At 36.6% G+C, this 26507-nt stretch overlaps 1 protein-coding gene across 1 annotated transcript; it reads left to right on the top strand.

Moving 5' to 3' along the window:
- The first annotated feature begins 134 nt into the window (after window positions 1-134).
- Window positions 135-26359, top strand: ST13 (ST13 Hsp70 interacting protein). The gene is made up of 12 exons (XM_022596462.3): window positions 135-414; window positions 5460-5517; window positions 7599-7674; window positions 9383-9453; window positions 13864-13930; window positions 18058-18142; window positions 18264-18374; window positions 20831-20933; window positions 22048-22164; window positions 22798-22846; window positions 24900-25033; window positions 25537-26359. The coding sequence occupies exons 1-12, from the start codon at window positions 305-307 to the stop codon at window positions 25663-25665; spliced, it is 1110 nt and encodes a 369-aa protein (XP_022452170.1). The 5' UTR covers window positions 135-304; the 3' UTR covers window positions 25666-26359.
- Window positions 26360-26507: the final 148 nt, after the last annotated feature.

Below are 26507 nucleotides of genomic sequence, written 5' to 3'. Positions count from 1 at the left end.
AATCCGTGCATGGAGAGGCAGGCACCAGCACGAACAGCCACACTTCTAGAAGATTCTAGCCAGTGCACAGCCCGGCGGTAGAGGAATAGGAATGAACGGGCGAAGGACCCGGGGTCACGAGACCGTTGGGTGGGCGGAGCCAGCGGCCGGGGAAGTTCTAGTCTGTTCTGCCTCTCAGCAGCCGCCCCCTTTACGCGGTCACGCTGAGCTAGCCCGGGCTTGGGATCGGGCCGCAGCCTCCGCCGCGCCAGCCGTCTCCTGCTGCCACCCGCCGCCTCCTGCTGTCTCCCGCCGCCTCCGGACCATGGACCCCCGCAAAGTGACCGAGCTTCGAGCCTTTGTGAAAATGTGCAAGCAGGACCCAAGCGTTCTGCACACCGAGGAAATGCGCTTCCTGAAGGAGTGGGTGGAGAGGTGAGACCCGGGCCTGGCCGATGGGGGAGGGAACAGGGACGGCGGGAGGGGGAGCTGGGCCCGAGCTGGCGCGGGGCGGAGGAACTTGGAGCTCGGCGGCGAGTCTCGCTCCCTGGCGGCGACCTCGAGGGGCTCGTGGAGGATCGGGAAGCTTAGATGGTTCAGAGGCAGGGAAGGAAAAGGCAGAGCTGGGTTCCCTCCGCTCTGAGGTCGCCAGGGGTGTGTCTTCGGCGAAATACGGAGATGCAGATGGTTGCGGGCAGCAGGACACTGTAGCCGTGAGGGGGAGGGGTGAAAGCGGCAAGACTTAGATTTCGCATGGAGTTGTTTTTCTTGAAATCTCTGGTGTCATGCTGAGGTCGCAGTGACACGAAGCAGCTCCTTTACGCACTGTGCCTTTAAAAAGTGGTGTGATGTGTAAGTTATTTAATAAGTTACAATAAAAGTGGTAACTGTGTTTGATTACTTTTACAATTACAGCGATTCTAAGTGCGTAGAGTTATTTTGGGAATCGCTTATTGTACCTCCGTAGTGGCAGTGCCATCACGCCAAACACTTTTAAAAAACTGATTTTTCAAGGACCCACATGTTAACACGATCTATTCTTGTTATCTTTAACTCCAGAGTACGGCGCTACGAGCGTGGAATTAATTGGACAGGCATTGTGCCAGGTGCTAGCTAGGAAACAGTTTAAGTACAATCTATTTAGGGATACAGATGGATAAGTACAGAAATTCGTCTTGATATTTAGCATGTAATAGAGATTAGTATTCTTCGTATTGAAGGGGAACTTAAGGGAGAAAGGGAACTCTTCCCCGAGATGATTCTTTAGAGTCAGTACTCCTGGTGAGGAATTTAAAAGAGATGACACACAAATTGCATCTCACGGTGATAAATAGCGAGTAAAAAGGGATAAATAGTGTAAAACAATATGACTCCTAAAAGATACTACCCTAAACGTTGATTTGTTTATTTTAGTAACATTTTTATAGGGGAAGATGAACCAACGATTAGCCAACATTTGAAAGAATATTTCTTCCAGTGAGCTTGTTCTAACGAAGAAACTTAAGTTCAGATCTATCAACGTTGTCTGTGGTGGGATAGTAATTTTTTTTCTCTAAGAATTTTCTCAGTCCTTTTTTCCCCCACCAGTTTTCTAGCTACTGTAAGATTTTTGCTCATGTTAATTTATGTAAAATTCTGAGAACACTTACAATTAGTTACTGTAGTAGCTTAATAACAGTTGTTAACAGTTAATACCGTTTTGCAAATTGTGCTTTTTAACAGAAAAATTTTTAGGACTAGGAATTGGTCTAGATTTTAGTCATTTTCTCTGTTGAGTAACTTGATCCAAAAATGTCACTTAAGATATTTGTATGCTTTTGTCCTCCTCTTACTTATTCATTGGAGAAAAGAGCCTACAATTAATAAGTTCTTAAAATTCCAGGTAAAGCGGACCTATACTGCAGGAAGAAATATCTGGCACCAAGAGTGAGCGGTATATTGAGTGGATACAATGTTATGTTCCACTCCCAGAGAGGTAGAGGACACTGTGAGGAAAAAGTTAACACGCATCCGAGAGCAGTGTTGTAACTTGTGCTGGAGTGATTGTGGCTGTGTAGAGAATTCCGATTTATGGTCTGAAAATTCTGGCAAGTATTGTAGTATCAGTTCCTCTCTTTTCTGTCTTGGTATCAGTCTTCTTAAAGCAGTCCAAAGTTATAGGAGATAGGGTTGAATGTGGAGACTCCTAGGTCCAGTAATATTCCTAAACCTAATCCTACTTTTAGGGTTCCTCAAGTAGAAACCATCTCAGGTTTTCCTTTAGTCCATACTAAATTAGTCATGGATATCCAGGCTTAGACATTGAAGAACAGTCCATTTGCTTATTTGCCATAATTTCTACTATTGTTTATAGCTTAAAATTTTATTTGGTTTTAAGAATATATAAGTTTAATAAATTGAACAAGAGAAATATGAAGAAAAAAATTTTGGCCCAATAGTCAGTGGGAATCAGGGAGACTACATTCTTTCCAAGAAATAATGTTTTGGAATATTTTTGTTTTTCTAGGGGGAGAAGTATTTTCTGATGCTATTTTCTCCTATATCACAACTCGGTCTACTTTGTATCTTGCAGTTACTTTTATCCTTTTATTTTATGGCAATTTAAGATCAAAGGGAGAATCTTTGTATTCTAGTCTCCAGCACAGTGCATGCATGGCACATGGCTTTTCAGCAGATTTGTTTTTTTTGTGTGTGTGTGTGTGGTACGCGGGCCTCTCACTGTTGTGGCCTCTCCCGTTGTGGAGCACAGGCTCTGGACACGCAGGCTCAGCGGCCATGGCCCACGGGCCCAGCCGCTCCGCGGCATGTGGGATCTTCCTGGACTGGGGCATGAACCTATGTCCCCTGCATCGGCAGGTGGACTCTCAACTACTGCGCCACCAGGGAAGCCCTTCAGCAGATATTTTAAATGACGTGAACAGGATGCATTTGTACCCTCAGTGAATTTAAAATATAGCACCCAGTGTTTTGTACATGTGTGTAAGTAAATATAGCACAGAGTAGGTTTAATGTTACCAAATTAAGAGAATTATGACTGAAGTCTTGTGTGGTCCCACATAAATGCCTATATTGGCAAAGTCCAGTTTGCAATTTTTGGCGGAGAACTATCTTGTTTTAAATCTTGGAATCATAAAATGAAACTTCTGTACGTATAAATTGGTGTTACCTTCCAATAGTTAACTAGAATTTGGAATGTGAGAAACTCTAAATGTAGTCTATGAATAAACCCTCTTGGGTTTTCCTCCCAAGTTTTAAATTTTTTAATTTTTTGGAAACAGTTTCTAGCTTGCAAACAAAATGCAAGTATAGTACAAGGAACTTTTTTCCTGAACTATTTCCAACACTGTGTCCCCAACACCATTTAGGGTGTGTTTTCTGCAAACAAGGACAGTCCTCTGCAGTACAGCCGTCAACTCAGGAAACTGATACTGATACATTAATAGTATCTAATCTTGAGAATTACATGTTACACTTCGTACTCATGTCTCTTCGTTCTGAAATAGTTCTTCAGTCTTTCACTGATTTTCATGACCTTGGCAATTTTGAATATTATGGGTCAGTTATTTTGCAGAATTTCCCTCAGTTTGGGTTTGTCTGATATTTCCTTAGGATTAGATTTAGTTTAACACATTAGTTGGCAGGACTGTCACCTCCCAAAGTTTTAACATAAATTACACTGTTAGGACTGTGTTTGGATGTCACTCTAAATACATTCTTGGATGCTGCATTTTGAAACTTAGGAAAAACACAGTTTAGGAAGTCTGGTGCCTTCATTAAAATTTAACTGCAAAGAACTGGTATTTGATTACTGTGCTCTTTTGAAAAGTTTTTCGGTAGAATAGAATTTTAAAGAATTTTGTCCTGTTTGTGTGCTTGTTCCCTATCATTAAACCATTTCACTTTGCTGAATTGCGTAGTTAGATGTTTTGGATTGTGTAATGATTGGCACATGGGAGCCATTTTTCCTTATCAAAGGTACTGAGTAACTGAAGATTTTTTTTGTTACTGTCACATTAAACAGAATGGGAAAGGTACACATTTTTCTTAATTGAATGGTACATACAAGAAATTGCAAATTTTGTTTCTCATTACATTTGTTACTTTGCATTTATACTTTTACTTCATGTTGGCCTTATCAAAAGATACTATTGAGTGAATAGGCAAGCCACAGGGTGGGAGAAGACATTCGCAACTTGTAAAACTGACAGAATGTGCATATGCGGAATATACAAAGAACACCTACAAACATGATAGACAACCTAATAGAAGGCTGGACAAGAGGTGAACTTTACGAAAAAGGTTTTTAAAATGGCCAGTAAATGTATGAAAAGAGACTCAAATTACAATAAGATACCACTACACACCTGTTAAAAATGCTAAATATTTAAAAGATGGACAGTAGCTAAGTGTGGAACAGATGAATTCTCATACACTGGTAATAGATGTGTAAGTTGGTAAAAGAACTTTGGAAAACCAATATCTATTTAAATCCAGTATACTCATACCTTATGTCCAGAAATCCCACCCAACTGAAATTAATGTAAGCATGGCTCTGATAACTAGTTATAAAGAATCGACGCTTACACGTGTTTTGGACTAGGTTCCTATCTGTTTTCCAAGTTAACATATCTTTGTTTTACATAAAAGTTAATGGCCTCTTTTTTTTTTTTAAGGCACATGTTAAGTCTTGGTGATCTCCAGCTCTCACTATTGTGGAGTGCTCTTAATCCACTGAATTTTTTAATCACTGGACCGTTGCATGTAGCCCTTATGCTTAGAAGGAGCATATGGCACTAATTCTTCATGGTCTTATTTTTTCCTTATTTTTAAGTTATTTATGTATAACTCACTTGGTTGGCCTGGAGTATTTGGGAAAGAAGGGCTTGCAAGGCTAAGAAGAAATTCTAATGGGTGAAATTTAGAGGTGATAAGGAGAAAATTTTCAGTGTGAGGGGCATATGAATATAACCAAGAAGAACCCTTGTAGGTACTAGTCAGAGGAAACAAATGTTTTGAATCATTACACTGTGACTTCATACGGTTATTTTATAAACTGCCTATTTGAATTTAATTGAGCTATTCTTACTAAATGTCAAACTTTTGATTCAAAAATTCAAAGTTTTGGATTCGAGTATATCTGCTGAACTCTAACAACTTGTACAAATGATTTTGTCATTGCATGTTTCTCTACCTCTTTTCCTTTTTCTCTGGGAATGGGCAGAGAAGCTATATAATTAAGTTTATTAGACTTATTGAGACAAGGAAAGGGTTAGATTTTTATTAACCAGTATCCTAAAAGTAAATAAAATTTTAAGCTGAAAGAAACTTACAATACTGAAGCATTCAAATGAGTTTACCCTTAGAGGTTTGAAAAGGTAACTATTTAAATATGCAACCTTTTTCTCAGCATAAATAAATGTTTCTTGGCTTACTGAATTTTAGTTTTCTAAACAAATATCTTTTCTTTCATCTTTCTCAAGCATGGGGGGTAAAATACCACCTGCTACTCATAAAACTAAATTGGAAGAAAACACCAAGGTAAGCTATGAATTTCATTTGTATGTTTACTGATAAAGTACAATAAGGTTTCTTAGGGATGTTTGTCACCTTCTGCCCTCAAATTGCCATTCCTGATTTCCCTGAGAAATCACTTGGAAGTAACATCTTTGTAAAATTTCTATTTGGACATCAAATCTCTATAATCTGGTTTAACACTGAGAATGTGGGGTTGAATGTTCACTATGTTGTATAGAGTAAGTGAGAATAAATGCTGGATATATGTTATATGCATGACCTGTAAGTGGTAAGCTCTGTGTCTGTGTGCATTTGTAGTCTTCATCTTTATTTATTATTTTTTTTAGCCACTCAGTGCTGCTTGTGGGATCTTAGTTCCCTGACCAGGGATTGAACCTGGGCCCACAGCAGTGAAAGTGCTGAGTTCTAACTACTGGACTGCCAGGGAATTCCCATTCATCATTTTTGGTTGGTTGTTTTTTAGCACGTAGCATAGTGTTTTTGTAGGTACTTTATTAATATTTGGAAAGTAAATGAAAAACAGCCCAAATTAGTTACTCTCAATTTTTTTTTCTGCCCTACCACCTGAGGGATATTTCTGAGTGTGGTTCATGGAGTTGCTTTAGCATATTTGCCAAAAAGGTGTGTACAAACAGGAGGAGGTTGCTGTATCTAAAGTTTAGAGATGGGGGTGGGGGAAGATGTACTCTTAATGCTCCCTTGGGACTTCCCTGGTGGCACAGTGGTTGAGAACCCGCCTGCGAATGCAGGGGACACTGGTTCAAGCCCTGGCCTGGGAAGATCCCACATGTTGTGGAGCAACTAAGCCCGCGAGCCACAACTACTGAGCCTGTGTGCCACAACTACTGAAGCCCATGCACCTAGAGCCCGAGCTCTGCAACAAGAGAACCACCGCAATGAGAAGCCCGTGCACCACGACAAAGAGTAGCCCCCGCTCGCGCCATAACTAGAGAAAGCCCGTGCACAGCATTGAAGAAGACCTAATGCAGCCGAAAATAAATAAATAAATAAATAAATTTTTTAAAAAAAGAATGCTCCCTTTGGAATTCCTTTTTCTCCTATTTTCTGCCTTCATGTCTAAAAGGTTTTTTTCCTCAGAGTCTTCTGACTAGCTGTCTTAAATTGATAAGAAAATTTGCTGTTTTATTATTTAGCTTATCTTTGAACAGTGAAATGAGAGAAGTTAAGTAAAAGCTTCAGAAGTAGTAATTCTTTTTTTGGTGAGTCAGTTGTCAGAGTTTGGTAGATTCTGAGCCCTAGGTAAGGTATTTTGCCATGTGATACATGTGTGAAGACAAAATTGTATTGACTTTTATCTCTGCTAAAAAATTTTTATTTTGCGAAAGTAGTATGTGTTTGATTATGGGGAGTTGTGGACTACAGTGCCTGTTAAGGGTGTTACATAATATGTGGTATATCCACTTTATTAGCTTCCTAAAATCCAAAATTTTAAAAATTCTAAAACTCATTTTCTAAATGGTTTGGATGAGGGACTGGACCTATACTTAATTAATTTATTTATTTTTATTTATTTTTTTTTGGCTCCGTTGGGTCTTCGTCGCTATGCGCAGGCTTTCTCTAATTGTGGCGAGCGGAGGCTACTCTTCATTGCGGTGCATGGGCTTCTCATTGCAGTGGCTTCTCTTTGTTGCGGAGCACGGGCTCTAGGCGCTTGGACTCAGTTGCAGCACGTGGGCCCTACAGCACGCAGGCTTCAGTGTTGTGGCACGTGGGCTCAGTAGTTGCAGTGCATGGGCTCTAGAGCACAGGCTCAGTAGTTGTGGCGCATGGGCTTAGTTGCTCCACTGCATGTGGGGTCTTCCCGGACCAGGGATTGAACCTGTGTCCCCAGCATTGGCAGGCGGATTCTTAACCACTGTGCCACCAGGGAAGTCCCTTTAATTTAAAAAGAGAAATAAAAATAGAAAGCAAAAGCTAGTTTACCAAAACAAAACAAGAAAGAGCATCAACAACTGAAATACATTGTTTCTGAATAGTTTATACATAAATTGGTATAAATTAATAGCATATATGTTGGGTGTGTTATTAAATGCTGATAGCATTGTTTGCCTTCCTTTTGCTAGGAAGAAAAAACAGATAGTAGGAAGGCGGAGGAAAACATAAAGACAGACGAACCATCAAGTGAGGAGAGTGATCTAGGTGAGGAGATGGTAGTTAGTTTGTATTTGATAATCTCATGATATGGTCCTGTGTTGATTTTTACTGAATTGACTAAATTAGTGCTATCTAATAGAAGTATAACGTGAGCTACATATGAAATTTAAAATTTTCTAGTAACCACGTTTTAAAAATTTAAAGCAGTTGAAATTAATTCAAATAATATATTTTAAACAATATGTAAAATGGTACCATTTCAGCATGTAATCAATATGGGAAAATTATTAATGAGCTGTTTTCCTTTTTTCATACTAGGTCTTCAAATCCAGAGTATTTATAGCATATCTCAATGCAGATGTTACCTTTTTAATGGAAATGCTTGATCAGTATTCAGACTTCATGAAATTTGTATTTGAATAAGTTGGGTCAGATACCCAGGTTTTTCTAGACATATGTAAAAGTTTTCCAATAAATGAATCCAGTACCAAAAAATTATTTTCCTTTAGTACCTGCATCTGTGTTAATAAAACTGGTTCAGTTTAGAAGAATTGATGTCTATGCCATGGGCTTGGGGTTTTATTTGTTTGTTTGGTTTGGTTTTTTTAGACTGAAAACAGACAAATTTCTTCATAAATTTGGAGGTCCTTTGAGACTATAAATGTATACCCCAGTTATTAATTGGGCAGTCTCTTAATTCACAGAACTTATCTAAAAGCTTAAAAAAAATACTCATTTTTCAAATTTTTTTCAAATTTTGAGTCCGTTGATCTTTGGTATGTTAGAAAGGGTTTGTTGTTTGGGGGCTTAATCAGATCTTTTACTTTTTGTAAAATTTTTTTAGTCTTACAATTTTCTAACAATTACCATGACTAATATTTTTTAAAAAATTAACTCCATCTAAAAGCATTTTGTGCAGGAATCAAGCTGTTTTATAATTAGAAGAAGTTACAAGCTCAGTTCCTGTTAAAAATTGATTAAAATTATTGTTGGATGTTAATTCTGATTTCAGGTAGCCAATTTTAATTTCATTCTTTTTTGACAGTTGAGAGGAAACTGCTTTTATCACATTTACTCTTTGCTAAAAATGTCTCTTAATGTTTATTGTTTAAAAAATTTTTGATATATAACAGTTACTTTGTTTTGTTTATACAGTTGTCCATCATGAAGTTTGCAGCATAGCTCTTTGTAGTGCTATCTTTGGGGGTCAGTTCTGTACGAGTAGTATACTTTTAGTTTAAAATTTATCCATACTATGTTTTCAAAGGCAGAAAATGGTAAAATTAAATATTTTATCATGATTTACATCAGATTATCACTATAACTTGTGCTATCTGCATAAAATATTTTTTAAAAAATTATAGTATATTGGTGTGTAGAACACAATATTTCAACTGAATCAGTTTGTTGACACTGACTAAATCAGTATGTCTGTGTAATATGTAATAGGAATAGAAACTATGCACTTGCCAGAGTACCTACTACAATATGATAATAAATACCTTGCATTATGTGACTATTAAAATGAAATATAATTTTACCAAAACAATAAGATTATGTTTAACAGGGAAATATTTTACAGTACCAGTTTAAATAAAATTAACAAAGTAAAATATTTAAATTAATCTAGAGTAAAATGTTCAGTTCATCAGTTGCACTAGCCCAGGTTAATTAATTTTTAATAGCCTCATGTGGCTAGTGGCTACTATATTGGATAGCCCAGGTCTTATTTTCATTTTCTTAACTTCAACAGAAATTGACAATGAAGGTGTGATTGAACCAGACACTGATGCCCCTCAAGAAATGGGAGATGAAAATGTAGAGGTAAGTTCAAAGGCTTATTTTCTGCTTGCTGCCAGGAATGTGAAAGCCTACCTACTGTAATAATTTTATGACATCTCTCTTCTAGGAAAAGCGCAAGTTGAATCTTTCTCTGACTTAAGGCATCTAGGAAAGCATTTTATTCTTTAAAATATTTGTGAAAATTCCCTTTATTTTTAATCGTAGTCTCTAACAATCTCTGAAATACTTGTTTTGTTTACCTATTTCAGTTTGCATCTGGTTCGACTGCTTTTGAGACCATAGAGTTCATCTAACATTTATTTCTACAAGTGGAATTGCCTGTTAATGGGATATCTATTGCCAGTTTTCTAAAATGGTTTTGTCCCAACAAAAGATATTGCCCTCAAGGTGGTGAAAATCGGTTCTTGGGACGGGGGCTTGAAAAAAACTTAGGTGTTACAATGGTTAGTGGTACTCCAAAGGTCATAGCACATTCACATATATGCACTATATCTGCAGTATTAAAATGGAGGGGGTGAGAAGTAAGAAAAAATTGCCTAAAAAGGCTCTTTGGGGGTTGATAATGAAACAAAGCTTGAGAAACATTGTAATATACTAATTGCAGTTTAAAAGATTGGTCCATATTCTCACCAGTTCTTGATATTGTCATAATTCATCTTTGCCAACCTTACTGTGTGAAATGATATGTCCTTGTGGCTTTTAAGTTTGCATTTTCCTGATTTCTAATAAAGTTGACATATTCTCATGTTTATTGGTTATTCACAGGTGCTTGTGAAGTCTTATTCTGACTTTTCCCTTTTTTTTTTTTTTACTGGTTTATCTCTTTCTTGCTGATTTTTAAGTTCAGTTTATATTCTGCTAACAGTTGATGCCAACAGTTTGTCTGTGTGCTCCACATTTTTTTCTACTAGTTTGTGGTTTTTCTTCACTTTCTTTACATTGTCTTAGTATACAAAGTCTTTTTTAAAATATTTTAATTTTATTGGAATATAGTTGATTTACAATGTTGTTAGTTTCAGGTGTACAGCAAAGTAATTCAGTTATACATATACATCTATTAATTCTTTTTCAGAATTTTTCCCATATAGGTTATTACAGAATATTGAGTAGTGTTCCCTGTGCTGTACAGTAGGTCCTTGCTGGATATCTATTTTATATACAGTAGTGTGTGTATGTTAATCCCAAGTTCCTGATTTATCCCTCCCCCCATACAAAATCTTCTAATATAGTTAAATTGAAAGTTCTTTTATATGCTTTATTAAGGTTATAATTGCTGTAATATATTGGTTTTTTCCTTCTGAAAATTTTATGTTTGCCTTTCACCTTTAACCATCAACACCATAATTGAAAAATCCTTTTCCTCACCAATGCCAAAATACACGGTTTCTGTATATGTGTGGGTCTGTTTTGGTGTTTTCTTGTTCTACTTGTCTAATTTTTTTCCATGCACTAATGACACATTGTTGTATTTAGCTTTATATTAAGTCTTGGTATCTTGTAGGGCAAGGACCCCCAAACCTTTAGGAGTAATTTTGGTTGCTATTGGCCCTTTGTTCATCCATATAAATTTTAGAATCAGATTGTTACCCCCCTCCGTTAGAATTGCATTAAACCTAAATTAACAAATGGAGAAGCTACATCTCCTCATTGTTGAGATTATCCATGAATGTGATATCTGTTTTATTTTTAGGTCTTTTTTAATGTCTTTAAATAATTTAACTTTTTCTCCATAACGAATATAAATACTTTGTCAATATTTGTTAAAAAAAATTAATCATGTTCTGTTTATTGATGGTGCCGTTCATCTCGGTGTGTCTAGGTTTATAATACTTTTCATTTATCCTACTTGGGATTTACTGGGCATCGTAAATCCTAGGGTTAACTTTTTTTAGCTCTGGAATATTTTCAGCTAGTATCTCTTTCAAAAATGGCTTCTTTCCCATTCTCTCTACTCTCATTCTGGAGCCGTAGTTAGATACAGACTTTTTCACTATTAAGTTCCATCTCTTTATCACTGACGAATTATGTATGCTTTCTTTGTCTAATCAGCTGTTCCATTGATGTTTGAATTTGAATGCTTGTTTTTCATACTTTCTCTTTGATTCTTTTTAAAGACCACTTGGTTATTTTTAAGTCTCTTGCTCCTTACTCATTTTCAGAACTTGCATTTATTTTCTTAAACACATTAAATTCTTTATCGGACTGTTTTACTGGTCTTATTCTCCTGTTATTTTTCCTGACTCTTGCTCATTGAGGTACTTTGTTTACTGTAGTTTGTGTGTGTGCGTGTGCATGCACGCGTGTATGTGTGGACCATGAGTTCTTGTAAACTTTACCTGTGGAAAGGTTTTGAGGCCTGAGTACAAGGTGTGTTCCTCCAAAGAGAGAGATGTTTGCTTCAATCAAGACGCTGAGTTGGTGCGGCCAGCTCAAGGATCACTTCAGATTCTCAGCATGGTTTTTTCATTGCTTATTTAACTACAGAAGTAATGTGAATTACTTCTGCAAAGGCTGGCTTGTGGTTATGAATTTTCAGGGGAGATTTCTTTTTCTTTTCTCTATATAGGTTTCCCTCTTTGGGACAGGTTTATTTTTGATATACCATTATGCCTGCAGGTATAGGCATTTGGGGTTCCAGATTTGTTTTGGAGGATGTCTGATTAGACAACATACATTTGTATCACCTGAATCTAGACTTTGTTTCATGTGTCCTGCACTATCTTCAGAAACAGAATTGCAAGGTCACCCAGTTTGACACCTTCCACAAGGGTGATAGCAGATGGAGCACTTGGCACCTGGCTGGATTTCAAGCCTTCACTTTATTTTGTTGTTTGAGGATTTCTACATTCTTAGGCCAAAGATGGCTTTTATTGATAAAAGGTGTGTTTTAGACTTGTTCAGAGTATCATGTGCATCATATTGCCATAAACTGAAGTCGTCTTTTTGCAGGTTATCCTGGCTCTGTAGGATGTCTTACTATGTGGAAAGTGTGTTTTCCTTTATTCTTTTAAAAAGTTTTAGTTTGTCCAAAACTTGTAGGGATTTTTGTTGGAAATGCTTTGAATTTATTGAGTAACTTGGGGGTAGATTGATACAGTTGATAATTTTTTCATGAGCATGATATATATCTGTGTCCTTTAATAGAATTTTATCTTTTCCCCTGCTCCCTCCCATGAAAGTCTTGTGTGCTCTTAGAATGGTATCTTGTTCTATTATATTTTATAATTGTTGCTGATGTGGAAGAACTCTGGGTTTGTTTTTTATGTTGCTCTTGTATTCTCTTGTTGTTCTCTTCAGTAAAGAGAACTTTACTGAATTGTCATAGTAGATCTAATAGCTTGTCAGTTCTATTAGATTTTCTAGGTATGTGTATAAAGACAGCTGGTATTTTCCTTCCAGTTTTTAAACGTATCAAATCATTTTCTTAATGATTAGCCAGCACCTTCAGTAATATTTTACAGTGATGGTGATAGAGTGGATTTTTGATTGTTAAAGAAATCGCTTCTTGTAGGAGGTTTACTGTATGTTTTCATTATTAATGATCATTGTACTGTCAGCATCTTGTACGGTGTTTGTTCTATCTAGTATAGGTGCTCAATAGATGTTCATAGGACCAAAAGAATGAGACATTTCTAAGATTCAAGCCTCTTAGGAACTAGCTTTTCCACTTGTGGAGAGACTGGGTTTTAGTATAGGTATACCTCCAAGATCTCATTGTGAGTTAGGTTCTAGACCACCACAATAAGGTGAGTCACACAAATTTTTTGGTTTCCCAGTGCATGTAGAAGTTATGTTTATACTATGCTGTAGTCTATTAAGTGTACAATAGCATTATGTCTAAAAAACAATGTACATACCTTAATTTAAAAATACTTTATTGCTAAAAAATGCTAACCATCTGAGCCTTCAGCAAGTCATAGTAGTAACATCACAGATCACCATAGCAAATACAATAATGAAAAAATTTGAAATACTGGAAGAATTGCCAAAATGACACAAAGTAAGCAAATGTTGTTGGAAAAATGGCTCCAGTAGACTCACAGCATTGCCAGAAACCTTCAATTTGTAAAATTTGTGCTGTCTGCCAAGTGCAATAAAATAAGCTATGCCTATACTTGTGAATAACTAGAAAGGATTTGGTAAAAACTAGGGCCAAAAAACCTGCTCAGATCGGGATGGAAGGAAGCAAAAGTCATGTCTAGGGCAGAGTATAGAGAATGAAATTTATTATTTAGTATGAAAGATTAAAATGTATCCTGTAAGATTTCTTACTAATCCTTTATTATAATTCTTCTCTTTGTTCCCTTGAGACCAGAGAAAAATGAGTGGAAATGGGGGTTGTGACTACCACATCCCTAAGAAAGTCCAAATTGTTTCCTCCTTCCCTTTGCTTTTCTTCTACTACTTAGTTGATATTCAATTTCCCCATAGATAACTGAGGAGATGATGGATCAGGCAAATGATAAAAAAGTGGCTGCCATTGATGCCCTAAATGATGGTGAGTGATTTTTTTTTTTTTTCTCTTTGCTACATTTCCTACAGTAGTCTGAATATTCTCTTGTCTACGTTTCTGCTGCAGTAACTGTTAATGGTGGGAAACTGGAAGGGAACTTAAATTTATTGAGTATATGGTACTGGAGAAGAAAGCGTCGTGTCCTCCACTCACCCCTTTCCCATTAATAAAGAGGCTGAAATCACTCAGGTATCAATTATCTTGCTTCAGGGCGTGTACAGATCCTGATTGTAACTCAAAGACTGTACTTTCCTGACTATAGTCTAGTGTTTCTCCACTGACAGGAGGCTTTGGAACCTTCTTTATAATAAAAGCCTGATGGGAAAACCTGAAAAAAAAATAATAATAAAAGCTGAAAGGTTTTCCCCAAAAATGGTATTAGATCAGTGATCCTCGACTTTTTACATTGTAACACCTTGACAAATATTGTCCATCAATACAACACTCTTGTTCTAGTTTCTGCATGTTAGAACCCCTTCAGAAAATCCTATCAGAGTGGGAGAGTGCTGGTAGTATTAAGTATTATGTTTAATTAGTTAAAATTTATAAGAACAAATTATTTATTAACTTGGGTACTGTGCAAACCCCTTTATAGCTGTGTGGTGTAGTGTGTCACAATGCCATCATTGAATAGATGCTATTGTATAATGCTGTTGTGCATTTGTACTTCATCCTTAGACTTAGAAGATGACTAAAGTTTTATTTTAGAATGAGTTCAGTATCGATTGCTGTTCAGGTTCCTTTTCATTGTAATCCCACCACCTTCTTAAGCTTAAGTCCTTATATGTTTATACTATTGCAGTTACCTTAATAGTTTGTCTACCTGACATGTCTCTACTTCATTGCTTTCTATTCACTGCCCCTAGATCATTCTTATTTAGAACTTGTTTTTATTGGTACACACTCCTTTGCTTGTAACCTGTAACTAACTTTTGCATACATTTTGAAGCTCATCATAGCATTGGACCTGCTAGAGTCAGATCCTATATTTTGCCTTCCCAGCCTTATTCTTTTTGAGTATTAACCTTCCATTCCAGCCAGACCTCACTTTCCTAGAATGTTCCTTTACTTGTGCTTCTCTGTAAAGCTCTTCTTCACCTATTTCAACTTTTAAGTTGTACCCATCAATTCATCCCCGCCACTTCTCTTCCTGACCATTCCTTTTCCACACTAATCTTTTCTTAATTTCCCTACCACCTAAGATTTCTATTTACCTAGCATATAATTGTGCCTTCTACATTCCTGCCAGCTTTATTATATTTTAATGTGCATTATTTCATTAAAATCTCATACTAGTCCCATTTTACAGATCAGTGAATAATCTGAGGGCTTAGAGGGGTTTTGACTTGCCCAGGATCTTACTGTGCCATACTATCGACTCATTATTTTTGTCACTTATTTTGGCATATTGTATTTTTTAAAATTTACTTATATATTGTCTAAGCAATGTTTAACAAAGTGAAAATGAAGCAGCCACCACCTAATAAGTCACATTTTTGTTTTTCCTTATTTTTTTCCAAGCTATGTTTATTTGTAAATATAGCCTAGTTCTAATTTTAGAATAGGTACAGTTTTATGGTGTATGTTACAGGGATAAAACACTAGTATTATAAGCTAGGGATTGTAGGTTCAGGCCCCACCTGGGGTCGGAGAGGCAGGAATATAGTTAAACCCTGGGTTTAAGGAGCCCAAGTTGCTGGGTTTGAATCCCAGCTCTGGGGCTTACTAGCTACGTAAACTTAGAGAAGTTACTCTCTCTGCCTCTGTTTTTGTTCCCTCCCTTGTAAAATATGGATAATAATACCTACCTAATAGAGTCATAAGGAATAAATGAGTAAATGTGTATAATATGCCTAGAATAGTACCTGGTACTAATATTAAGGTACTGGTACTTTTCTTATTAAGACCTTAGTGTTTCCAGCTGTCACATTATTAGAGGTATTTCTGTTAGGCTTTTTCAGTTTAATATATTTGTTCAACAAATATTTATTGAAGGCTTACCATGTTCCAGATGCTGGATATACAGCGGGAAACAAAGCAGACCAAGTTCTTTACTTCGTAGACTTTATATTTGGGGAGAACAAAAATAAACAAATTTATAATATAAAGTTAGGTGGTAATTAGTGCTATGAAGAAAAATAGAGCTGAGTAAAGGGATAGTCAGTGATGGAAGCTGTATTTTATATAAGGTGGTCAGGAAAGCACCTGATGAAGTGCAGGGAGCAAGCCGTGTAAAGAAGCGCTTTTGGGGACATAGGGGAGAACAAATACAGAGGTTAATTGGGAGAGCGTTGGGGGCAATTACGTGTTCAAGGAATAGCAGAAAGGCCAGACAATCTGGAGTGTGCTGAGCGAAGGGATAAGAGTGGTAGAGTTGAGGTCAGAGAAGTGCTTGGGGGGTGGGAGATGGGGGGTGGGAAGGTGGTGAGGAGGACAGATGATTTGACAGCTCACTAAAGATCTTAGTAGATCATGCTAAGGATATAGGATTTTATCCTTGGTTATGCAAAGCCATTGAGGGTTTTTTGACTAGGAGGATTTCATAGTGAGAAGAATTTACTTTTGTAAAGGATTATTCTTGCTACTCTGTGTAGATCAGATTTTAGGGGCAAATTAATGCTATGTTCATTGGAGAAGTAGAAGCCAAGACATGAGTTGGTGTGGCAGAGGTATATTAGGAAAATACCTGTGAGGCAAGGTGGGGGAGCAGGGAGAACTGGAGGAGTCTGGGAAGACAGTGAGGCTATCATGTAGGTCTTACCCCTCTGTAGGAGAGATGGAAGGTTGTGTAGGAAAAGTCTTCAACGGTGTGTGTGTTTCTAAAAGTCTAGGCAAGCCAAGGTTGCCCATTAGAGGAGTTGCACGTCTCACAAGAATGGGCCTACCTGGGTATCCTTCCTGTATTCAGTCATTAGCTGGGAGCAGCTTATGGAGTATAGCCTTGAGCCTAGAAGGCGGCATTCTCCATCAGTTGTGCTCGCTGCAGCAAATCGAAGGTGCATTTTCATGACTCCACAGAGGGAGGGAAGAAATTTTTGTAGTCCAGGTAGCTAATGATGATAGCTTTGCATTGGGGCAGAGTTTCCCAAACTTGCTCTGTTTATAGTGTCCTCACCATTTTCACTTTTTTCACAGCACTTCTAGGCCAAAAGAAATACATAAGAGTTTAGTTTATAATGTAGTTAGGTTCAAACAATTTAATAAGTATCTATGTCCTAACAAGTTAGTGATTGTTTGAAAAAATACAAATGGAAAGAAAATATATTTAATTTCATTCTTTAATAACCATGTTTATTTTCTAGTAAGCAGTGGATATATGTTGGGCATTAAACAGCTTCTCAGATCTTGGAATCAGATTGGACATTGCCACCCTCACTGCTCCACATCTCTTTTTCTACAGTTCTTGCTTTTTTTTATCATAGAAACAACTTAAAAAGAAATTAATTAATTTTTGGCTGCATTGGGTCTTTGTTGCTGTGCGCGGGCTTTCTCTAGTTGCGGTGAGCGGGGGCTACTTTTCGTTGCAGTGCACCGGCTTCTCATGGCAGTGGCTTCTTTTGTTGCAGAGCATGGGCTCTAGGCGTGTGGGCTTCAGTAGTTGTGGCACGCGGGCTCAGTAGTTGTGGCTCGTGGGCTCTAGAGTGCAGGCTCAGTAGCTGTGGTGCATGGGCTTAGTTGCTCCGCGGCATGTGGGATCTTCCTGGACCAGGGCTTGAACCCGTGTCCCCTGCATTGGCGGGCGGGTTCTTAACCACTGCGCCACCAGGGAAGCCCTGTCCTTTTAACTTAATGGATACAAGAAAATGTAATTAATAGAATAAAATTGACTTATCCTTTGATTTTATCTAAATTTAAAAGCCAATGAGTCCTACCAAGAATGTGGTATTCTAATATTTTTTAGGGGGGTTATGTTCCCCAAAATTGTCTGTCTTGAGTGATTTACAGTATAGGTATGGTAAAGATTTTGCTTTGAAGAGCCAGTTTTGTATGTTAATTTAGAAACTAGTCTTACTAGGCTAAAAGGGAAATGTGAAAGGCTAATTAAAGAGACCAACAGTTTTTATTAATATTTTTTATCCACTATTTCTCAATAAACTTTTGTTTCACTTTAGGTGAACTACAGAAAGCCATTGACTTGTTCACAGATGCCATCAAGCTAAATCCTCGTTTGGCCATTCTTTATGCCAAGAGAGCGAGGTGAGAATTCTAAATAAAAACTGATTTCTGCTTATTTGTTTAGATAGAATTGCTTCTGTGGCAACCCCCAAAAAGTTACTGTTTGAAATGAATACTTTTTAATATCATACTTATTTTTTAGTGTCTTCATCAAATTACAGAAGCCAAATGCTGCCATCCGAGACTGTGACAGAGCTATTGAAATAAATCCTGATTCTGCTCAGCCATACAAGTGGCGGGGGAAAGCACACAGGTAAATAATGAGACTTAGTTATTTTCAGAGCTCTTTAAGTTTAAACCTGATGTTTTAATATACCTTATTTTAAAAAAAAAATCGCAGGATTTCCCTGGCTGCCCAGTGGTTAAGACACTTCGCCTTCTAATGCAGGGGGTGTGGGTTCGATTCCCGGTTGGGGAGCTAAGATCCCACATGCCTCACAGCCAAAAAACCAAAACATAAAACAGAAGCAGTATTGTAACAGACTCAATAAAGACTTTAAAAATGGTCCACATCAAAAAAAAATATTTAAAAAATTGCCTAAGGATTTAATTTTAATGTAATACATGCTCAATATGTAGAATTGAGAGAATGTCATAAGGAACAAGTAAGAAAATAAAAATCCTTTTCAGTGCTTCCATTCAGTGAATACCAGTGTTAACAGTTTTTGGCCACATATAGCCAAATGTAAGGTAAGGATTTTTCTCAGTTATCTCCAAGAAAAGAGAGTGGCTTTATATCAGTGTCTTACAAACTTTCTGTTATTTTCAGACTTCGTAACTTAACATTAAGCAGCCAATATATTATGGAAAAAGGAATATACTAGCTTCAGACTACTTCGATCACTGTTAGGTCACTTGAAGAGTCAGATAAGGGGGAAAATAAAGAGGTGAATTTAACCCAGATCAGTAATCAAACCTGGAAGCAAAACTTAATATACAGATGAGTCTTTGTGGTTTGGGATGAAATGTCCTGTGCTATTTACATCTTACATGGACTGAAAAGGTACTGTGCTTCAAGTGTGGATGGAGATGAAGATGAATATGCTTGGGACCATCTGTATTAGGTGACTCAAAAAGTAGCTCTAGTGATTATGAAGACATGTCAAAGATACAGGCAAAAGAAAAGATTGGAAAATTTGTATTAATGCTCTCTGGGTATATGAACGGTCATGCATTGCTGTTGATTGTCTTGAGATCGACCCCGTTAGTCTTTGAGCATTTCTTGGCCTTCTGGTATAAGAACTCATCTTGTACTTTAGCTTGGAATAGACCAGGGACTTCCCTGGTGGTCCAGTGGTAAAGAATCTGCATTCCAATGCAGGGGACGCAGGTTTGATCCCTGGTCAGGGAACTAAGATCCCACGTGCCACAACTAAGACCCAATGCAGCCAAGAAAGTAAATAAATAAAAAAAAATTTAAAAATACACATATATAACATCAAAGAAAACCATTAAAAAACAGCTTGGAATAGACCATTTCTCCAGAAAATCTTGGTTTGTTTTAGTGGGGATTATTTTGTGGAAACTGAAATTTGGCCACTAGGTATGTTTATTGTTTCCAGGATATCGTCATTGTCATTTCAATTAACAGTCAGAAAAAACCTTTAAAAATAATGATTTTAGGGAAAGAAATTGAGAAATTTTGAGTTTATACCGATATTCTCAATTAAAATTCAACATTAAATGTTTTCCATTTTGTATTTTAGACAGTATTCTCCTAGAATCATGCCTTAAAACTAATATACCCTTTAAGTAAAGTTTATTTTGCAGTTCTTTCTTATCCCTAGGATATGTCTCACTTAAGATATACAGTCAGAATACTGGTTTAAAAATTACTTGAATTAATTTTTCCTGTATGGTTTATGTTGTCAGTGTGATAAATAATTAGCCTCTTTTTATTTCTGTTTGTATTCAGGGTTTGGGCTTGCTTTATTTCTGTCCTTTCTGATTTAATTTTCTTATTTGAGTATGTAAAACATTTGCATGTTTAAAACTGAGTTAATAGGTGTAACCAGAGAAGTCTCATTTCCATTGCTATCTCCTCTACTCCATATTTACCTATCTCCACCAACCTTTAGTTTCTGATCCATCCCACCTCTCGTTTTTATTTATTTATTTTTTTGCGATACGTGGGCCTCTCACTGTTGTGACCTCTCCCGTTGCGGAGCACAGGCTCTGGATGCGCAGGCTCAGCGACCATGGCTCATGGGCCTAGCCACTCCCCACGGCATGTGGGATCTTCCCTGACCGGGGCACGAACCCGCGTCCCCTGCATTGGCAGGCAGACTCTCAACCACTGCGCCACCAGGGAAGCCCCCATCTCTCCTTTTTAAATAATATGTGCACACATGTTGTTTTCTATCCCATATAGAAGGTAGCATGCTGAATACGCATCATGTTAACCCTGTTTTTAATGAGTTGAAAGTTGTGGCTCTATATAATTTTTTAAAACATCATAATACTGTGAATTAAAACAATTTTTTAAAAGCTTTTAAACATTTTTTAGTAGAACAGCTTCACAGTTACCATAGAGGAAATTTAAACTAAATTTTTATGGAGTGGAACATACTAATTGGTTCATGAAAATTTGTAGTTGAATATCTAAACCTCTTCTGTAACAGTCCTTTTTTATAATAAGGAAGTAAGACACCATGCTACATAAGTGAATATGTGTAAAAGGCTCCAAAAATTACTTAAAATCTGTTTCAGACTTTTGGGCCATTGGGAAGAAGCTGCCCATGATCTTGCCCTTGCCTGTAAGCTGGATTATGATGAAGATGCTAGTGCAATGCTGAAAGAAGTTCAACCAAGGGTATGGTAAAGTAGAGAAGGGAAAAGTCATTACTAATGGCTCTAGTACTTAGCACCCTAGCAGTAAATTAACTGCAAAACAGATGCAAAGAAACAATCTTTGGAAGTTATAATCTGTAATCACTTAAATTTGTGTTGAACTCAGGAAATCTCATTGGGTTTTCATGCTTTAATTTCTCATGCAGTATTACAGCAAGCTATGTTATTTTGTTTGCAACCCTGCAAAATTATAATCAGAAGGTTAGAAATGGAAAAGGGGCATCAAGTTTAAAGCAAAAGAACAAATAGAAAATTTATAAAATGCAGCCCAAGATTGAGTCTGGTTTGTCCTTATTTCTATCTAAAATTGTTAGTTAAAACAACTTAGTGCGTTTACATGGTAAATCTTTCAGCTTTGTGGGAAGTTCAAGAATCTACTCTCAGAGGCTTTAAGATGGTGGAAGTTTTATTGAATTTAATCTATCAGATGATTTGATTTTCTTTCTTTTTGTAACAGGGCTAACTCAGCAAGGTTATCGGATGAGATATTCTAGAACACAGGGTTCTTAAAAAATAATCATAAACAAGCTAAAATAATGGTTGAATATGAATCTCATACGTTTATATTATTCTGTGAATAAATACTAGATTCCAAATGTTTGGCATGGACTATGTACTAGTGCCTGGTACATATTTTCTCTTGATTGTTATAGTTAAGACTAACATACTTCTCCCTGCCCTCTCATTTTATCGATGAGGAAAACTTCAGTATAGTTAGACTGTGGGAAGTAACTGGTATGTGTGTTCCCAGTCTCTGCCTTCCCATGGCAGGTATCAGGCAAAAATTGTCATGCAGTTTGACATCTGTTTGTCATCCTTGCACTAGGTAATTGTTTCAAATTTTTAACACTTTTCTCTAACTTCAAATCCCAGCTTCTTTTCTTTGTTTCACAGTGGACTTGTTAAAGCCTGAGTTAGGTCTTTTTCTATAGGGTAAATCTAACCCATTTTTCACAACTATGTGTTGAATTAAATCTCTCCACAAAGAAAAGTAATTCTTTAACAAAACCATTGATTTGTGCTGACCTTATTCAACTTTCAGAGAAGACATTTTTCTGTGGCTGTTTCTTCCCTAGGCCCAGAAAATTGCTGAACATCGGAGAAAGTATGAGCGAAAACGTGAAGAGCGAGAGATCAAAGAAAGAATAGAAAGGGTCAAGAAGGCTCGGGAAGAACATGAGAGAGCCCAGAGGGTAAGGTTTCTATACTTAAACCATTAAAGCAAAATATAGTAGATGTGACTTTTGGATGTCATTCTAATTCCTGGCTCTTGTTAAATAAAAAGAGCTGGCTGCAGTTCTATAGGATAGTGATACTACTTAAAGGAAGTTTTCCTTCCCTTCATTGCTTAGTCTTCAGATTCTTAAGTGAGTTTGTATAGCACCAATTTATATCCTTGTTTGTGTTCTCCTAAAATCAAGACTTTTTCCTGATCAAGTAATTAATTTAAAACTTGGCAGTATTATTTGCTTTCTTTAGGATGCAAGCCCTGATATTTTAAGTTTTATGATTACTTCCGTTTTAATAGTGGATTCATAGCTATTTAAAATTGACTCTAGTTATTTTTTAGTTTTAGTTACAAATCAAAAATATTACTTGCAATCATTACCAAAAGTAATACTCATTGAGAATCCAATTGAAAATTGTTTTTTGGGAGATGGGGTGTCTCCTTTAGTCCAACATTGCCATTTGAAACTTGTCAAAACTTGTAAGTCCTCTAACTAGCTTATTTTACAATTTTTTCATGGTTTTGCATGGATAAGGTAGGCGTGGACAGCAGACTTCCCCCTTCTTATTATATAATTTATTTCCTCTTTGTATTAAAGGAGGAAGAAGCCAGACGACAATCAGGAGCTCAGTATGGCTCTTTTCCAGGTATTTTGAAAGAAAAATTAAAACTCTTAATATTGTAAATAATTGGGTAATATTCTGATTTGGAGGCTCAGGTATGTATATTGTATTTTGTACCATTAGTCCCTGGAACACTGAGTCTTTAGAATGTCAGCCTCTAGAAGGTTTCATTCTTGTTAAAAATTTTGTTAGTGGAAATACAGTATATTATTTTCCTCATATTTTGAGCAGTATACTTTTTAAAAATAGATAAAATTTACTGAGGTCTGAGCATTGTATTTTATTAAAAGACTATAAGAATTTATTATGATGTATTAATTAGAGTATTCCTAAATGGCTGTAATGGAATTTTGTTCTATTATACATTGATATTCATGAGGATACTAGGTAAAAGCATGGAATCATTAAGCACAAAAAGTTCTGCATTCAGTGTAGAATTAATATATCAACACATTCTTCCCTTTCTTGCAAATGTCAAGTGATCAGAAATTACTAGTGAGGCAAAGCCTTGAATGATAGAGGCCTATGCGATACAGGTAGAATGAGGTGGTGTGAAATTTACGTAAAGAGAATAGAGTTGTTTTTTTTTTTTTAAGTTCGTAATTGTATTGGGGGATCAGCAGCTGCAACTAGCTTTCTTGTAAAGGTTTATAGAGGCAGCTGCACACCACTTATGCTTCCCTTGCTTAGAATTTACCACACGGTCAGAGGCTAGGAAAGGTAGCCTCTAATCTGAAAGGTCATGTGCAAGCAACTAAAAAAAAAAAAAAAAGGAAGGAACATACATTGGGGATGACTTGGAGAAAAAGCAAGAAAATTTTTAGCTCATAGCTTACTTTCTGTTTATTAGATAATATCTTATATCAGGTACCTTTGTTTTAGAAAATGACCATTAATGTGGACTAGTACTAGAGATAATTTTTTTGTTATGTGGGTTTTATTATATGGATTTGACAAGCAGACTGGCTAACTATTGTTGCCTTGGGTCAGTAATTTTTGTAGAAAGTAGTTTTAAAAAGTCAGCAGTAGCATAAGAAGCTAGAAGTTGTTTTCAGGCCCCCGATTAGATCTCCTTATCTGTGATTGTTAGTTATTTATGGGCACGTTTGTATTGTTGAGACAGATGGAAATCACTGTGTTATAGGTGTTTCTTCTTTATGATAGCTTTATTTGTAATGACCCTTGATCTGTAGATTAATGTTACCTGTATTTCTTTTTAGGATGTCCCTATGTTGGTGTTAATTGTGATTTTAGGATATCTCCAGTGGACATAAAGGTTTATGGTAGTGAAAAACTGAGTAGAAAAGTTTGGGTTTGTAATCTAAAAATATACTGGGAGAATTAAATCTTTTTTACTAGAGCATTGTTTTCAGTGTAAAAAAGAGACACCAGGACTGCTTGTTAAAAATGCAGATTTTCAGTTTTACTTTCAGAAATTTTGAGGCAGTCAGGGTGGAGATTAAGATCCACAGCTTCTTTTTTAATTTTTGGCTGAGTCCTGCAGCTTGCAGAATCTCAGTTCCCTGACCAGCGATTGAACCTGGCTCGCGGCAGTGAAAAGCACCAAATCCTAACCACTGGACCACCAGGGGACTCCCAAAAATCCACAGCTTTTTATAACAAGCATTTCAGGTAGTTCTTGAAGGAAGCAGTTAGCTTAGGGGAATATAGTTTTTTTTGGGGGAAAAAAAAACACACTAAACTCTTATGAATTAACTTTAAATTGAAACAGACAAATAATATTAAAGAATGAGAAGATAAGATACAAGGTGACTTAACGAGACTTTTTAATTTTATAATTCCAAGGGACTGTTAGTTTTCTCTCTGAGGTAAGACTAGTTTTCTTTTTAAAGTTTTGTTACTAGGAAAAAAATATTTACAGCCTTATTTTTAAATAATTAATGTTAAAAATTATGTCTTGTTACATCCAGTTAGAATGTTCAGACTACTTTGTGTTTAGTAGCACTCTTGTTCTTTGTGCATGCACATGTGTTATTTTAATCAGGAGGAAATAGTGTACTCAGACTGCTTGGGAATATGCTTGGTGTCTGTACAGATCTTTCATTTATTCTTGTAGGTGGCTTTCCTGGCGGAATGCCTGGTAATTTTCCTGGAGGAATGCCTGGAATGGGAGGGGGCATGCCTGGAATGGCAGGAATGCCTGGGCTCAATGAAATTCTTAGTGATCCAGAGGTTCTTGCAGCCATGCAGGTAAGACTTGGAAGAACAAAGTTGGACTTTATATCACTGAGGCATTTCTTTCATAATTCTATGTGGAGACAGGTTAAGGTTACTCTGTTGGCCATATTTTATTGAGCTGAATTACCAAATAGCTTATCATGCAGTTGTGACATTCATGTTCTTTTTTTCAGAATGAGTAGCTTAAGTTTTTAAAAGTGGTTTATAGGGAAATACTCTGTAATAGTTGGTAATTATATCCTGTTGTCCTTTTCTTTGTATCAAAATTGTCTATCTTTTTTTTCATTGTCTGAAGTGACATCATTGAGTTGGAGTTGGAAGTACACATTAATAATGTTTACGCTTCAGGGACTTGTCCAAACCTGAGTTGACTTAGCCATGACAAATTTGAAGGTCTGAATAAAGAGATAGGATGTAGGATAACAAAATTGATGACCCATAGAACATTTTTTTCATACTAAATATATATATATGTATACACATATATATATACACAGACACACCTTTCTTTGCAGGATCCAGAAGTTATGGTGGCCTTCCAGGATGTGGCTCAGAACCCGGCAAATATGTCAAAATATCAGAGCAACCCAAAGGTTATGAATCTCATCAGTAAATTGTCGGCCAAATTTGGAGGTCAAGCGTAATGCCCTTCTGACAAATAAAGCCCCTGCTGAAGAAAAAGCAACTTAGATCACCTAATGGATGTCGCAATAATACAAACCAGTGTACCTCTGATCTTCTCATGAAGAAAGCTGGGGTGCTTTGAAGATAATCCCTACCCCTCTGCTCCAAATGCAGCTGAAACATTTTACAGTGGTTTGCCATTAGGGTATTCATTCAGATAATGTTTTCTTACTAGAAATTTAAAACTTTAAACAATTTTTAAACCTTAAAAATATTTAAAACAAAAGGGTGTGTTAATCCCTACATTTTTCTTTACTAATCATTTTGGTTTTTTCCTTTGAATTAGTTAGGCAAGGAAGATACTTCAGTATGGAAGATTTATTGTTCAAGTTTGAGTGAAATAAAGATTTATTAGTGGGAAGCAAATGTAACATTTAAATAGATAAAGTTTGAGTTGGATATATGGTCACTGAGGCATTTTGATTTGTCTTTTTAATTGCTTTATTATTATTATTTTTAATGATTTGCTTCCATGAAACTATTGGGACCACCAGTCTTGCAGTAGGACCTGGGTAGGGACTGGAAGTACTTGGCAGGGCAGCAGTAATCTTACTACATTTTATATAATGTGTACCCTTGTGCAGATGGCTTAAATCTTACACTGTGGTGAAAGGATGATTTTTATACTGCTGCAGTAAAATTGGATTACTTCGCTCTGTTCTTGTCTGATATCTAAAATAAATGTTTCACATTTCCACACAGGGGAAATAAGGGAATACTTTTCTTTTTGTATTTCTATGTTTAAAGTGTTCTTTTCAGATCAGAAAATGCCCAACTCTTTGCTTTCTACTTGTTTTCACAT

The sequence above is a fragment of the Delphinapterus leucas genome, chromosome 11 (genome assembly GCF_059928025.1).
Source record: "Delphinapterus leucas isolate spDelLeu-1000000601 "Yukka" chromosome 11, BTC_Dleu_Yukka2, whole genome shotgun sequence".
In the NCBI taxonomy this organism is placed as follows: domain Eukaryota; kingdom Metazoa; phylum Chordata; class Mammalia; order Artiodactyla; family Monodontidae; genus Delphinapterus; species Delphinapterus leucas.
The sequence above is the reverse complement of the archived record's forward strand: the minus strand, read 5'-3'. Positions and strand labels throughout refer to the sequence as shown.